This window comes from Conger conger, chromosome 4 (genome assembly GCF_963514075.1).
Source record: "Conger conger chromosome 4, fConCon1.1, whole genome shotgun sequence".
NCBI lineage: Eukaryota > Metazoa > Chordata > Actinopteri > Anguilliformes > Congridae > Conger > Conger conger.
In genome coordinates, this window is record NC_083763.1 from 21,449,850 (window position 1) to 21,466,413 (window position 16,564).

Here is a 16,564-nt window from a genome sequence, read left to right on the forward strand (position 1 = left end):
TAATTCAAGAAGATTATCCAGATTTAGGATTATCTGGGGAATCATAAACCAAAAATAGCCAAAATACTGCACTTCAGTGTGATTCATCCTTCCCTGTTTTTAAACTAAAGGTAAATATTTTGCATATCAAGATGGCTACAGAGGAAACCACTAATCTAGCGTGGTGATCCATGAGTACAATGCAATCCTCTTTAGTCCTGTCATTTCAACTTCTATCTCCCATCTCCCATAGCAGCACTCTCAGACAACTGATTCTGTTCACAAATAAAAATTAGAATATTCATATTTGTCAAATACATCTAAACATGGTTAGTGATGACAAATGAAGAAAATACTAGTGCTTGACCTTTATCTACGTAAACAACTGTCATATATAAATATAAACTCACTTCAATTGTAGATAGATATCATATAATCAGATTTACAGTATACTCTCAGAAAATAAGGTATGAAATAGTGCCAAAAAATGTACAACCATTTGTCACTGGAATGATATCCTATGACGGGGCCCAGCAGCTCACGGCCATCGAGGGCTGAGAACTGCTGGTTTTCCACCCTGGGTTTTCAAACCAAAGTAGAATTATTGTATCTTCTGGGTACACTTGGGAAATGTGTATCCTAAAGAACAAAAATGTACCTTCACTGTACCTTCATTTCTGAGAGTGCAAATGTTACTGTCATTTGTCAATCAGTAATGTGTGAAAGAATTGGCCTTTATCAAATCCCCAGTGTCTGAAAACGTCAACAGACAACATCATTTTATACTTCAACATTTTTTATTTTTTTATTTTACAGATTACAAGTATGAATCAGAAATTACCACACAAAGGTAGATATGGAAAATGTTTGTCGTGTGACACCGTTAGAGACAGAAAGGTCAATTTGTACAAGTCAAACAAAGCTCCTTTTTTCACGAAGCTGAGAATATCTTCAAGTGATTTACTGTGTAAAATTCCACTGTGTGCCGTAAACCTTCAGAAGCTACAGCTGTCCTTGATCTGTGTAAAATTCCACTGTGCACTGTAAAACAGGACTGTGAGAATGCGGTGTTTCAAGCTTCCCCTCAAAACCTCCCATACCAACTAGGCTTATTAAACCTGTTCTAAGTGATTAGATCAGGTAGGGATGGGGCTGTGAATACAATACTTCAATATTACAGTCAGTTACCAGATATATATTTTTAATACTTCTATGGCTTTGTCTGCTGTTCATAATTGTTATCTTAGTCAGTCAGCCTTAGATAATGCAAAATGTATTGCTCAGATAAAGGGCTTGTATTAGCAATAATATGTAATAGAATGTAGATAAACATTTATAGAATGCAAAATGTGTGAAAAATATAAAAGATTTGGTCACTGGGTCATGAAAAATTGTTGTTGGGAAACAACAGTTGGCCACAAAACATATAGTAATTATGCGTATTGTATTATATTTTGTAGTATCAGTTCATCTCACGATGGTTATGTGGCACTTATACTTTCAATAGTATTTGCAGCTGTGCACGGGACGGCCTGTAGCATAGTGGTTAAGGTGGATGACTGGATGGCAGTGTTGGTGGTTCTAATCTCGGTGTAGCCACAATAATATCCGCACAGCCGTTGGGCCCTTAACCCTGCATTGCTCCAGGGGAGGATTGTCTCCTGCTTAGTCTAATCAACTTTATGTCGCTCTGGGTAAGAGCATCTGCCAAATGCCAATAATGTAATGTAATGTGCATTTTATGAAATATAAAGTAAATGTAATTTATTTGAAGAAATATGCTATTTCATAAAATGGAAATGTAATTCCATTACTTTTCCAATTATTCTTTGTATGGGGGTAGTGGAATAATATTGTTACATTATTATTTCGTTGACATGTACTGTATATTGAAGAGCGAGTACAACTGGTTTCACAGAAGAGAACTCTCCACTTCTAGAATGAGTTACATGCATTAATGATGAGCTTTCCCGTACTATGGTGCAGAACCTGCCCAACCCCATATGCACGGGCCACATTTGAACCAGAATCCCACGTGCAATTATTGAAATGTAATAAGGGCCACCAGTCACTGGCAATTCAACATTATTTCTGTTAAACAGAAGTTGTCTTCTGGGCCCTTCTCTTCAGAAACTTTTTGTTGTGCATTTCACAGAATGAGAGGGAGACAAAACTGTTGGGGTTCTCCTTCCTCCACAGGATGCTTTCCTTCATTGCAGTCTTAATCACCTGGAAAGGAAAAGAGAAGGCTACTCCAGAGAAACACAGAACAGCACAGTGACAAGGTAACATTACTCAATGACGTTTGTCATTCCTGTCTGCTCTTGCAAACCACCCAACTCTGACAACACGCCCATAGCCTTAAGAAAACGCATAAGCAAATCATACAGTCTAGCATAATCTAAATAAATCCAACCCTTTTCATATACAGTACATTGAGCAGTTATATACATGTATACAGTTATACATTGTTTAGGTACTAGACATTCCTGTGCATTTTTAAAATGCATTTTAAATTGTGCTCAAATGTAAAGTAAATTGCTAACTAGATTATATATAGAGACTGATTGGCATTGACTTTACTTGCACACCTACAAAATAATAGCACCACTGTGACAACATGTTAGCAGACAGACCTCAATGTTGTTGAACTCCATCAGGTCATGAAGCTGGGTGAAAGCTTGATTGGAGTACTGGAAGTTGAAGGTGGAGTAAGGTGTCTTAGGGTCATCAAATATGTCGGCATACTCTCTCTCCTGCTCAGTGTTCCTGGGCACCCCTTCACACAAAAAACAATTAACTTTCACATTGATCTTTTAACAAACTGCTTGAAAATGCATGCATTATCTAATTTATATTTTCCTTTAGAGAGTCTCTGATTCTGGAGAAAGTGGAGATAATACCACAAATTTGATATTGTACATTCAGAGTACCTTTACTGCGATGTGTGTCTAATTACTTTTGGTCGCCTAAAATGGAGGGGACTATATGTATTTTTATGTATAAAAAGGGATGTAATTCCAATACGGATCCTCCAATATTTATGTAAATACCTTCAAATTAAAGCTGATTGTCTGCTCTTTATCCTCATAGTCTTTGTTACAGTCCATTTAAAATCTAGTGTCAAAGTACCGAGCCAAAAGAACCAAAATTTTACTTCTGTCCAAATACTTACACTGTATATCAGTCTTGTTTTTATATAGGGAAATATGTACATTCAGTGAGCACTTTATGAGGTATTTATTAGGCTTAATTTTTTACTTCTACTGCTGTAGCCTATCCAGTCTATTAGAGCTATGATGCCTTGTGTGTTCAGAGAGATCAGCAGTTTCTGAGATACCCAAACCACCCTGTCTGTTACCAACAATCATTCCATGGTCAAAGTCACTTGGATCACATTTTTCCCCATTCTGATGGTTGATGTGAACATTAACTGAAGCTTCTGACCCGTATTTACATGATTGTATGCATTAAACTGCTGCCACACAATTGGCTGATTAGATAATCGCACAATAAGTAGGTGTAATAAAGTTAATAGGTGCCTAATAAAATGCTTGGCGAGTGTATGTGTCCATTTATTAGATTTTTGTAACAGTTACTTGTGTTGGGGCTGTACAATATGCTGGGGTGACATGGGTATGCAATATGTGGAGACAATGGGGATGCCACTGTTTTCAATCTGCCTTGCTGCCCAAGAGCTGGCTTTCTTGGTTCTTGTGGCTTTTGTTAGGTTAAAATGGAGATGGTAGATTTCAGTCCTGGAAAGCTTTACATTGCCATCACCCTCTCTCTTTTCCAGGTTAGTCATGGACATGACTAACAATAACATACAATCAGTGAGCACTTTATTAGGTAGACCTGTACACCAACTGTTAATGCAAATAGTTAATCAGTCAATCACGTGTCAGCAACTAAATGTATAAAAGCATGCAGACATGGTCCGTCGACCATAGAGTGATTGTTGGTGCCAAGCAGGGTGGTTTGAGTATGAGACTGTAGATCTCCTGGGATTTTCACGCACAACAGTCTCAAGAGTTTGCAGAGAATGGTGCTAAAAAAAACATCCAGTGGGCAGCAATTAATGAGAGAGGTCAGAGGAGAAGGTCCAGACTGGTAAAAGCTGACAGGAAGGTGACAGTAATGCAAATAGCTACACATTACAACAGTGGTATGCAGAAGAACATCTCTGAACACACAAAGCCTCAAACCTCCACAAAAAAGTGGCTAGGTTACAGCAGCAGAAGACCAATGAGTAACAAAATAAGTCTATGAAATACCTAATAAAGTGCACACTAATGGTAGTCTTACCTACTCAAAAAAGTAGATACGTTACAGCAGCAGAAGACCAATAAGTAACACAACAAGTCTAATAAATACCTAATAAAGAGTGGGTGCATTCTTACATTCATGTTCTCATACTGAACATTGAATGTTATTTTTTGCCATTGGTCTCACTTTCATGTTGCTCTTCATCATTGTCAAAACTCTCCTCGCCCACAATGTGCTCCGGCTTTATTTGTGCTGTGAAAACAAAAAAATTCAAAAGTGGGAGTGAGAGTGTGTATTTGTGCTTTGCCTAACCTTTAATCTGCACATCACATCAAATACCTGGAATCCATGAGAAAAACGATCACAATAGACTTCAGGTTAGTATCAGGTTATGTTTTTAATCTTTTGACACGCACCCAACCTCTGAAAAGCGGAAGGAAGTCCAATTGTGGAGCATAATCGTTGAGCCATTGTAAAATATTACGTATCTCCGCTTTTCTAAAAATAAAATTTTCATTGTCAGCTTAAGAGAGACAATGTGATGAAGGCCCTGCTGTATTAAAACCTAATATACTACAATACAATACAATTCCCCACAGTTTGAAATGACACAATGATGCAATTAAGCAGCACTTATTAAATTGTAATGTAATCGAGTAATGAAAGTGCAATTCTGACTATTTGTTTTCACAGAAAAAGATTTTACAACACGATTCATACAAGTAATTTCAAAACCATCTGGTCAGAAATCAGACCTGTGCCAGCCCTAGTCTTCAGTGAAATCTTCTTTTGCAAAATCCTTTTACAAACAAGAATACAATGCAGTAGAATGTTTATGCCTAACATAATCATAGTCAAAGACTGAAACACACCCACAAGTGTGATTATGTTAAGGCCCGGATACACCAACGTCGGACGTCGGTGGCGCCCTGTCGGCCGAGTCTTTCCGGTGTGTTTTGGAGGGCTCCGACGCCGATTCAACATGTTGAATCGGCGTCGGAGCCCCCGGAGCCGTCGATGAGAGAGCTCTCTGATTGGCTGTCCAGCTAGCGAATCAGTGCACGAGAAGAGAAATGGAAGCGACGAAAGCAAGCCATTCCAAAGTTACTATCACTACCAGACATAATTTTCGATTAGTATTACTAAATAGCGAGAGAACAAGGAAATTGCTGCAAACTGTTTGTTGTGAGCGAGACAATGGCTGCTTCTAGGTCCAACGCAATGCAAACGCATTCCCTGGTCTTCCAGTTTCCATTTTTTGAAAGACAAATACAGACTACCGCCACCTGCTGGTGTGGAGAGGTATTACCTCTCACGCAGGTGCAGAACGTACGTGCAACTCGGCCGTCGGTGGACCGTCGTTGCGGTGTGTTCGGCACAGGCAACATTAACGATGCGTATCGACGCGAGGCGATCTTTGTCGGCGCTCCGCGGCCGACCGTCGGTTTGGTGTGTCCGGGCCTTTAGGGTTTAGTAACAGCTATAATGAGTATTTATTAGGCAATTGTGTAATGACTGATAAAACTTTCTCTGAGATGCCAAGTTATGTTTTGGCAGATTTGTTTGATTTTTTGTGTACAGTATACACTGCTTTTGGTGCATTGGGCATATTGCAAATTAAATGCAGATGCAGTTCAGTTTTTCGGGCACCTTGAAAGGTGGCTTCTGTTGGGATAAATGTGCTTAAGCAATTGAGAAAAGCCGATGGAATGGTCATGGGAGACTATCAGAATCAGTAAAATACAAACACACTGGACATAGACTGTGAGCTAATGGGACATGGGAGGGCACACTAACCAAGTTGAACCTGACAGTTCTGCCATGTACATTGCACAGTCCAGGACTCCAGTCTCATGCAGGGCCTTCACCTTGTAAACTTGGTGCTGAAACAATCAGAAAATTCTAGAACAAATGTTATCCTTCCTGGTAGAGTTGATTCAGTGACTAATAAGCTCATGCCTTCAGATTTCCAGACCAAATGCAGATGCTGGGGTGCACAGCCAACCTCACAACTGTAAATTACTGGAGCCAAAGGCAGCAAGCCAAAAAACAGCTTGGTGAATGCCTGGTTCTTAAAACCAGACACTGCAAAACAAATCTACTATGCTACCAGTCTTTGAGATAAAACACATTGCTTGGCATCTCAAGTTCAGTTCAAACAAGAGAATGACAAGAGGTTGTTCCTAGTATTCAAGTTCAGAGAGACATTAAGGTGCTCTCAGTGCTGGAAAAAAGTGACCTACTTCCTGCAGAGATGTGGGGAGGTAGCTAGTAGTCTGTGTTCAGCAGTTTCTTGATACCCAGCATGACCCTCTCCTTACATGTCTGTCGGAAGAGCTTCTCCTTGTTGCTCAGTGCCAGGCTGAAGCGCAGATCCATGGAGGAGCTGAAGATGTCAGACCACCAACACAGTCACATTAATTTCGTCCCATACACACTCTCACTGCAAATAGGTAGTGTGGGGGCAGTTATGGTTTATATTCTGTTTCTAAAATAATACAATGAAAATACAATGAAATAATTGGTTCAACACCTGAAGGTTCCCTGTCAAAAATGGATTTCTCATATGTGATGGGTTGAGTGTTTCTTTGGTTATCTGAATCAGGCTTTGATCAGTTAAATCTGAGATAGGAAGTTGTGAGGCCCTGTACTTGGAAAAGTAATACTATTTGTCATAAGGCTTTGCTGATATGCTGCTGTTTTTTAAAACTGATAGTTGCAATTAATCACAGCAGCTGTCGTAGTGAAGCAATTAACATACAATTTGTATGCAATGTTGCAGCATTCTGCCGTGTGTGCTTTTTTGGTGTTAGTTGTACAGTAAATTGCCAGAAGGTCATTGTGATAATACTGATAATACTTACCACACCTCCAGGGACATTTCCAGAAACACTTTGTTTGCCTATAAAAACAACATAAAAATGGGAGGGGGTTTTTCATGAGATAGGATCTTTAAAATGTATGACTAACCCTTTCACTAAGTAATAAAGATAAGGAAAACAAAGATTTTAGTTGTTTAGTGTTAGTGGGGCAACAGCCACAGCTGTAAATACTGTCATAGTATCAGAACATGGTCAATACAGATCTCAAGCAGCCAATGAAGCGTAGAATTGATGACCAATTATATGTAAGAAAGGAGGAGAGCCACAAAGTCCTTTTGACTCTTACATTGCCAATGGGAAAACTAGCTCTGGCTGGTCCAGTTTGACTTCAGAGACAGAGTATGATGCAGTCCCCAGTTTCTCATCCATTTGATAGTTAGCATCCATCAATGTAATCTGAATGAGAAATGTCAAAGAAACAAATTAAGTCAAACTGGTTTCAGGAAATACCACAAGTATCTTGAAGAACACAATCCCAGGTATACATGGCATCGACAGTGTACATTTTTACTGTCGGAATTTGGAATTATGGGTTTGCAAAATCCTCCAAAATGGTAACCATATTAAATACATGCCACTTTTAAAAAATCTCTAAAGGATTTAAAGCTGTTTTCAGGGGGTCATCCCTATGTTCCCACAGCCCTATTTTCCCACATTTCTAAGATTACATTTTTTTTCAAAATTAAATGTTTATTATTGATCGTGTAAACTGAACTTTATATATTTAGATGTCAAAATAGTCCTCAAAGGACAACACTTGCAGATGCCTGTTCCTGGCACATAAAAGGTTGAAAAGTACTGATGTAGAGCCCTTTCCAGTTTTTAGTGAACTGCATAAATAGTGTATTTTTTTTTTCTTATTTCGCTTGTTTGCTTGTTCATTAAAAACTTATAGATAATTGAACGTGTACTGTGTCTAAATTGCACAAACATACACTGGATTTCTTCAGGTCCCATGCAAGCAGCCTGCTGAGGGTGAAGTCAACTGAACATAGAGCTGTGGGAACATAGAGCTGTGGGAACATAGACACGCTCCCGTTTTCAGGACAGACTGTGACTTACTTGAAGAACTTTAACTTTAAGGTATACATGACATCAGTAATGTGCATTTGTACTGTAGGAATTTGGAATTATGGGATTACAAATTCCTCCAAAATCGCAATTTAATTCACTACATGCCACTAGTAAAAAGTCACAAAATCAATAACATTTAATTCAATGTGTACTTAGTATTTCCTCAAAACAGTTTTATATATATCTATATTTCTATTGATTTTTGAAAAGTGCCATGTATTGAATACATCAACCCAACCATCTTGGAGGATTTTGAAATCCCATAATTCCACATTCCTACAGTAAAAAGTCACGCAATAAATGCTGTCTATACCTGGCAAGGTGCTCTTCGAGGTCTACCTGGTACTTCCTGAAATAAGTGTGATTACAATTTTTTATTGATTTTTAAGTAGTCCCATATATTGAATACGATTGCCATTTTAAAGTCTTCAAGGTCTATTTCCTGAAAACAGTTTGATGTACATTTTTTATTGATTTTTGAAGTGCCATCTATTGAATACATGTACCATTTTGGAAGATTTTGTAATCCCTTAATTCCAAATTCCTACACTAAAATTTCAGTAAATCAATAGCATGTATACCTGGATTAGTGCTCTCCAAGAATATAAGGCGTTTCCTAAAAACGGTGTGATGTAATTTTTTCATGGATTTTTAAATTGTTCCAAGTATTGAATAGTGCATATTTTGCTATTCCATTCCAATTCCAAATACCCACTGTAAAAACGCACGTAATCGATGGCATGGATCCCTCGAAGGATTTCAAGTCGACTTTTGGTTTTTATGGAATTTAAAAAATCATCATGCATTAAAAATAATTACCATTTTGGAGTATTCAATGATATTATTTGTATTATTAAATGTTTAAACGGTAGCATTTGGAGTATTGAACGAGCGAGTAGTCAGTTTTCAGTTGTATAAAAAACACGATTTACCGTAAACCGTAATGAATATGCGCATAAGAAATTTAAGTACGGATAGTTTGACCGAAGTGCGTATGGCGTGACCGCAGTCTTTTGAAGACGAATAGGACCTACACGAACTATTAGCCAGCATTGAAGAATACATTCAAAATATTATTTTCTTTCTCAGGTGCAGGCATTAATTTGACAACTTGCCAATGTACATTCAAGAGCCCTTCAGTTTCAGTTGCAGATGCCATTAAAAATGCAATATAAAACCAAATCCACAAGAGGGCAAGCAAACATCGTACCAGTGTACATCATCGGCCCAGAAATATTTACACTATTTCAAATTCCAATATTGGTTTCGCCTATTTCAAATTTCACTGAGAACTGTCATCTCAAAACACATAAATTGTACAGTAAAGCTCTATGAGCAACTGCAGGAATGCTTGATGGTAAAATACAATCCGAATGTATATCTGAACTGTTCCCTGTTTTCAAACAATCTTTTATTATCTCCCTTCTGGAAAAATACTGTCTTAAGCATTTTTGTTGACTAAATGGCATACAGTGCCGTAAGAAGCATTTGCTCCTCTATTATTTTGTACTTTTAACACAGACTGGAGAGCAATTGGGACAGTGCTGAATATTCCCAGGAGTGGCCAGCCTGCCAGAATTCTGCAGTGACAACACATCCAGGAAGTCTCATATGATCCCAGAAGAACATCCAAAGACCTGCAGGCCTCTCTAGCCTCAGCCGACGTCAGTGTTCATGACTCCAAAAACAGAAAGAGACTGGGCAAAGAAAGAATTTATGAGAGAGTAGTAAGGTCAAAACCACTGCTAACCAAAATAAACAGCAATGCTCATCTCACAATTGCAAACAAAAAACACCTGGATTATCCCCAAGCCTTTAGGGATAATATTCTATGGAAAGATCAAAAGTGCAAAGCAAATACAGCATTTCACAGTAAGAACATCATACCAAAAGTCAAACATGGCGATGTTAGTGTGATGGTATGTGGATGCTGCCTCGAGACATGGACCAATTGTCATTATTGAAGGAACCATGAATTCTGCTCTGTACCAAAGGATTCTTTAGAAGAATGTCATGACATCTGTCCATGAGCTGAAGCTGAAGCATAATTAGTAATAATTCAAAACACAAAAGCAAGTACATATCTAATATCAAACTTAACTCAAATAGAGATGCTGTGGCAGAACGTGAAAAGGTCTTGCTAAAAAAACTCACCAATATGTCTTTATTAAAGCAGAGGAGTGAGTTAAATTCCCCCCACAGTAATCTGAAAGACTAGGAAGTTATTATTGCTGCTAATGACAGGGAAACCAGTAATTACATTTAAGGGGGCAATTACTTTCCCAAGGGTCAATGGATGTTTGAACTTTTTAAAATAAAATCAATGAAACACTAATTTCAATGAATGTGTTTTCTGTTTACTCCACTTCCCTTGTCTATTATTACATTTCGTCTAAAGATTTGAAGCATTAAAAATATGCACTAAACTGCACAGTAGGTTAGCCTACACCATGGTTATTTGTAAAGAAATATAGCCAGTGAAAACCTGGGTTATTAGCAAATAATATCCATCGTCAATATCATTGTCTTGCAATTGCATTACAGAGAAATAGATGAATACATGAAGAAATCCAGTTTATATTAAACTGGAAAACCTGTAGGCTGAGATTTAATCAACATGTGTACTTAACTTCGATTAATAATTAGCCAAAAGAACGATTTTCGTATTCACAAACACTTTATTCGTCACTATTGTATTTACTTCAACACATTTTGGCTATTTGTATAAATCAATGCTGTGATAATGCTACAACACGAACTGTTCTGTTTTTATGGAAGCTACTGTTCGCTATGGCTGGTCATGTAAAACACATAAAGCTGACTACTCAGTAAAGAAAGAAAAAATCTGTTAAATTATCTCATAAATGAGTTGGCCAACCATTTGCAAACGTCATGCTGAGTATATTATAGGGCTAAATAATTTATTGTGAATGCCAATTGCATTTTTGATGCATCACATTATTAATCGATCATTGTGATGGACAATATGTAATGCCTGACCTAGTTAAACATAATAGTTTACATGATAATATTCTTGGTTCTCATTGTGAGTCTTTTTATAGCGCACTACGTAGGAAAAGGAGATTTAGGAAAGTTACGCCCACAGGTAAATATCCGTTCCGCTGCTATAAATCACCACTCCTTCAGAGAGTTTCATTCACAACCACTGAGGTTGCTTTGGAGAACTTGTAAGCACACCGTGAAGAGGAAGGCATTGGAATGAACAAACTCATATTTTTTGTTGCTCTTCTATCTGCGGAGATTTTGTCATGCGAGGGAGGTAAGATTATTAGCACAGATACTATTTTAATGCCACACATAGCAATGTTATTTAATCTCATGCTATTACCCATTCTCGTATTATAGGGCGGAGATGGTCAGTCTTACCCAGAAAGGGTTTTTGTTCCAACCAAGCAGTTACACGACTGATTCTACTAATTAAGGTTCTTAGCAAAGACTCGAAAGTTGTATTAGTCAGGTATGTACCTGGTTGAAAACCTGCAGAAACACCGGCCCTTTCTGGGAAAGATTGATGAGCTCTGTTACAGGCTATGTAGCCTATTACTACGCTCAAGGTTACGCTAATGTGTGTTAACAATCAAAATCTGATTTTTGCAGCCAACCCTTGCTGTTCAATGCCATGCGAGAACCGAGGGGTGTGCACGTCGACAGGCTCCAAATCGTATGAGTGCGATTGCACAAGAACTGGATTTTACGGCGAGAACTGTACCACACGTAAGAGGAGTTTTTTTTTCATACGGCATATTGGTGGCTGTCTTTTGAAATGCGTGGCTTCGAAATCCACTGACGGTATTACTCCTTTTTTTGACAGCGGAAGTCTTGACATGGGTTAAAACAAAATTGAAGCCGACCCCAAACACTGTACATTACATTCTAACGCATTTTAAAGGATTCTGGAATATCCTGAACAACATTCCGTTTTTAAGGGATGGCATCATGCGTTATGTATTGACTTGTAAGTTTAAACCATTTCATATTACGTATTTTATTTAAAAAATGTTAGATATTCATTCATGTTATTAGACACATTCTACTGAAAACTTATATAGACGTATATCTAGCCATGTTATAGGCTACTCATGTTAAATTAATGTAAAACACCTATGATCATTTAAAATAGTTGTGTAAAACGTGCACAGTAACATCACCGCAAAATGTTCAATGCAAATGCGCTGTTATTTCAGTGAGGGTATGAATTCAACTCTGAGCATTTACTCATAACTATTAACTAATATTTTTTTATTGCAGCGCGGTCACATTTGATTGACAGCCCCCCTACCTACAATTCAGATTATGATTACAAAAACTGGGAAGCCTATTCAAACCTCTCCTATTACACACGGACCCTACCTCCTGTACCTGAAGATTGCCCAACACCCATGGGAGTTGTGGGTGAGTATCCAAACCGGTTTTTTAGGATTTTTTAGAGATTACCAAGTATATGTAGTCTAATTGTCGTGACATCATGAGTGCTTCAAAGACTATATGCAGCGTTCCCCCATCTAACATTATTCAACATTTGTCTGCTGATATTGGGAGCTAAGTAAAATATGCTAGTTATATTTTATATGTATATATACTTGACTTTCATTGTTGTATTTTGTTTAAATAATGAATTACAATATTATGGAATCTGTTTGAAAATTGTTCTTGTTCCTTCCTCTCAGGGAAGAAAGCATTGCCTGATGTTAAGCTGGTGGTGGAGAAGTTTTTGCTGAGGAAAAAGTTCATCCCAGATCCTCAAGGCACCAGTCTAATGTTTGCATTCTTTGCTCAACATTTCACCCACCAATTCTTTAAAACAGATGTAAAACGAGGGCCAGCCTTCACCAGCTCTCTCGCTCATGGGGTGAGTAAAATTTCAGCAAATAATCAATATGCTCATCCGAATATCTTTAAACAATTTCCCAAGCAGAAGTGTTCTCATTTGTTCTGTGAATTAACTTTAGGTGGACTTAAGTCATGTCTATGGAGATAACATGGAGAGGCAGCGCAAACTGAGACTCTTCGAGGATGGCAAAATGAAGTTTCAGGTATGGAGTCTCACAGCAACCACCTTTAGAGAATGCAAAAGTTTGAGTGAATGAACTGTATAATTGTGACTATGTATGTATGTGTGTATGTATGTATCAGGCAAACTATCAGTAACTTTCAAATTAACTGGACAAAATTCAATGCAAAGAAAGAATTTGGAAACTTTAAACTTAAAGGAAACTTTAACTGAAATCAAGCACTATATCTTGAAGCCTTATGAAAGCGTTGCATGTTGACAGAGGTGTTTTTATTTCTGTAGATGGTGGATGGGGAAGTGTATCCTCCTACTGTGAAGGAGGTCCAGGCTGACATGCACTATCCACCCCATGTCGCTGAGGAGCACCGCTTTGCGGTGGGCCACGAAGCATTCGGCCTGGTTCCAGGACTCATGATGTATGCTACCATCTGGCTTCGTGAGCACAACCGGGTCTGTGATGTGCTGAAACGGGAGCACCCTGATTGGGATGATGAGCGCCTCTTCCAGACCACACGCCTCATTCTGATTGGTGAGTGACCCCATTCTGGATACACCACAATGGTTATCATTGATCACAGCATTAAGATATAGGCCCTGGAATGCTTTTGAAAAAGAGACCTGATGCAAGTCTTGGGTTAAGTGGCACCTTTCCATCTCGCAGGTGAGACCATTAAAATTGTGATTGAGGACTATGTGCAGCACCTGAGTGGCTACCACTTCAAGCTGAAATTCGACCCTGAACTGCTGTTCAACCAGCGCTTCCAGTACCAGAATCGTATCTCGTCTGAGTTCAACACCCTCTACCACTGGCATCCCCTGATGCCTGATGCCTTCCACATCCAGGAGCAGGTCTACAGCTACAAGCAGTTTCTCTTCAACAATTCTGTAGTCATGAACCATGGCATCCACAACCTGGTTGAGTCCTTCACCAAGCAGATTGCAGGCAGGGTGAGGATCTCAATTTTTATTTATTTCAGTGGCTATAGTTCCATAGTGGCCTACAAAGATGTCCATCAGTTCTGATGGTTAACATGCATTCTTCTCCATGCCAATAGGTTGCTGGGGGTCACAATCTTTCTCCAGCATTGATGATGGTCGCCATGAAGTCCATCGAGCACAGCAGGCAGATGCGGTTTCAGTCATTGAATGAGTACAGGAAACGCTTCTCGTTGAAGCCCTACACATCCTTCCAAGACATGACAGGTGATAAATAAATGTTCGAGCGTATAATTTCTGTGAAGTAGACATTAATATTTGCCCCAAATTCTTCCATAATTAATGAGTGCCAATATTGTTTATTTTGTTTTCTTCGAATATCTCAACCTTTTCATTATTTTCTGATAGCAGACCACCTGATAATGGATCATCCCATGCGTGTATGCATTTATTGTGTTGTGGTAGAATTGATTTACTTTTTATTTCTCAATTCAATGAAGAAATGCATTATTCTGATTTGTTTTTGGGACTATATTCTATGTATGTATATTGGCTTGGCACAAAAATACCATAAGGACACTGACAAATGAATGAAACAACAGTGAATACAGCCTAACCAGTTAACTGTTCATGTGTCCATATTGCAGGGGAGACAGAGATGGCAGCAGAACTCGAAGAGCTGTATGGAGACATTGATGCAATGGAGCTGTATCTTGGCCTACTGGTGGAGAAGCCCAGGCCTAATGCTATCTTCGGGGAGACCATGGTGGAAATGGGAGCCCCATATTCTTTGAAAGGACTCATGGGGAACCCTATCTGCTCCCCAGAGTACTGGATGCCGAGCACCTTTGGTGGCAAAGTTGGTTTTGAAATTGTTAACACTGCCTCCCTGCAGAAGCTAGTGTGTCTTAACCTAAAAGGGCCCTGCCCAGTGGTGTCCTTTCATGTGCCTGATGTAAAAGACGCAGGGTCGGCTACTATCAACTCTAGCACCTCACACTCAGGACAAAGTGACCTTAACCCTACTGTTGTTCTGAAAGAAAGAACCTCCGAAGACAGAACCTCTGAACTTTAAAAAAAAAAAAAAGTTACCACTGGAAGTCAACCATGTTTATGAATTAATTTATTAATTTATTTGTATTTATTTACAAAATATATTTTTATCATGCATTTTCAGTGTGTTTTACTTCTATGAGCATTGACTGAACTACATTGTCTTTTTTATTATATTTATTTGTTTTGTGTCTATTTATTTAATGTATAATTTTAAGTGCAATGATACCATAGCACTCTTTCATTGCCCGACTTTTATGTGCAGTTTCTATTAGTTGTGTTTGATCAGCTTTGTAATACTTGAACTGATAATACTAGTTTACAATAATGTGAACAATCTATGTAAATCCTGTGAAATTCCACAATGAACAGAGCACTGAGTGCCTGAGACAATATGTGGCAAAAAAGGCAGATGCACTGAGATTTTTTTGTGTAAAAGTGTATTTTTATTATGAAACTGAAATAAAACACAAATTTTTCCACAAACAATGTTAATTAACACCTGTTTTTTTGACCAAGTGAAACTGAATTGTGATTGTGCCAAGCCTTTATGAAATACCCTTGCAATTACCTAAATGTGCACATTACACATCCCACGTCATTCGTGCTTCTTTCATCTTCCTACTCAATTGTTAGTTCGAATTGAATTAATGAAGGCTGTAAATGATAACTTCACACCAGTTCTAGGTACTATTATTTTTGTCAATTAATTAAACCTTTAGTTTTTTGCAAGTTCCATTTATAATTCTAAACACTCTCTTCAGAGAAATGGAAGAAAAGGGAAGTTAGAAGAAAGTTTATTTGTTTTTACTTTACTACTTCTGTGTGGATTTTGATGTATGCTTGGAGTCATTGTCCTGTTGGACAATCAACCTAAGACCAAGACTCAACTTCCTAGCAGAGGCAAGTTTTCTGCCAATATGTCCTCGTAGGTTGTTTAATTAATTGTGCCATTGATAGTGCCACTGGACCACTGGCTGCAAAACATCAATGACCCACCTTCATAACTGGCAGTACGTATGAGGTGCTTCTTCTTGTACGCATTCCATTTTGCCAACAAACATGTAGATGGTGTGTATGGCCAAAACATTCAAACAATGTTCGTCTCATCTGACCATAGCACTCCCTTCCAGTCAATTCCAATGAGGTTTGCCAAACTCACGGTGCTTGTTTTTGTTTTTTTGTGCTCATTCAGTGCTGTCTTGGACCACCCTTCCTAGTTTGCTAGTATAGAGGAGCCATTTTAGGTTTTATTTATTTATTTGGCTTTCCCCATGCTGATGGACAAAGGGATTTTGCATGCATTTTTTATACTCTAGTGAAACAGGCAGTGATGGAA

General features: G+C 38.4%; 1 protein-coding gene across 1 annotated transcript; it reads left to right on the plus strand.

Moving 5' to 3' along the window:
* The first annotated feature begins 11,350 nt into the window (after positions 1-11,350).
* On the plus strand, positions 11,351-15,714 carry ptgs2b (prostaglandin-endoperoxide synthase 2b). The gene is made up of 10 exons (XM_061238152.1): positions 11,351-11,484; positions 11,823-11,939; positions 12,037-12,180; positions 12,474-12,617; positions 12,893-13,074; positions 13,175-13,258; positions 13,519-13,765; positions 13,898-14,184; positions 14,292-14,439; positions 14,820-15,714. The coding sequence occupies exons 1-10, from the start codon at positions 11,424-11,426 to the stop codon at positions 15,245-15,247; spliced, it is 1,842 nt and encodes a 613-aa protein (XP_061094136.1). The 5' UTR covers positions 11,351-11,423; the 3' UTR covers positions 15,248-15,714.
* Positions 15,715-16,564: the final 850 nt, after the last annotated feature.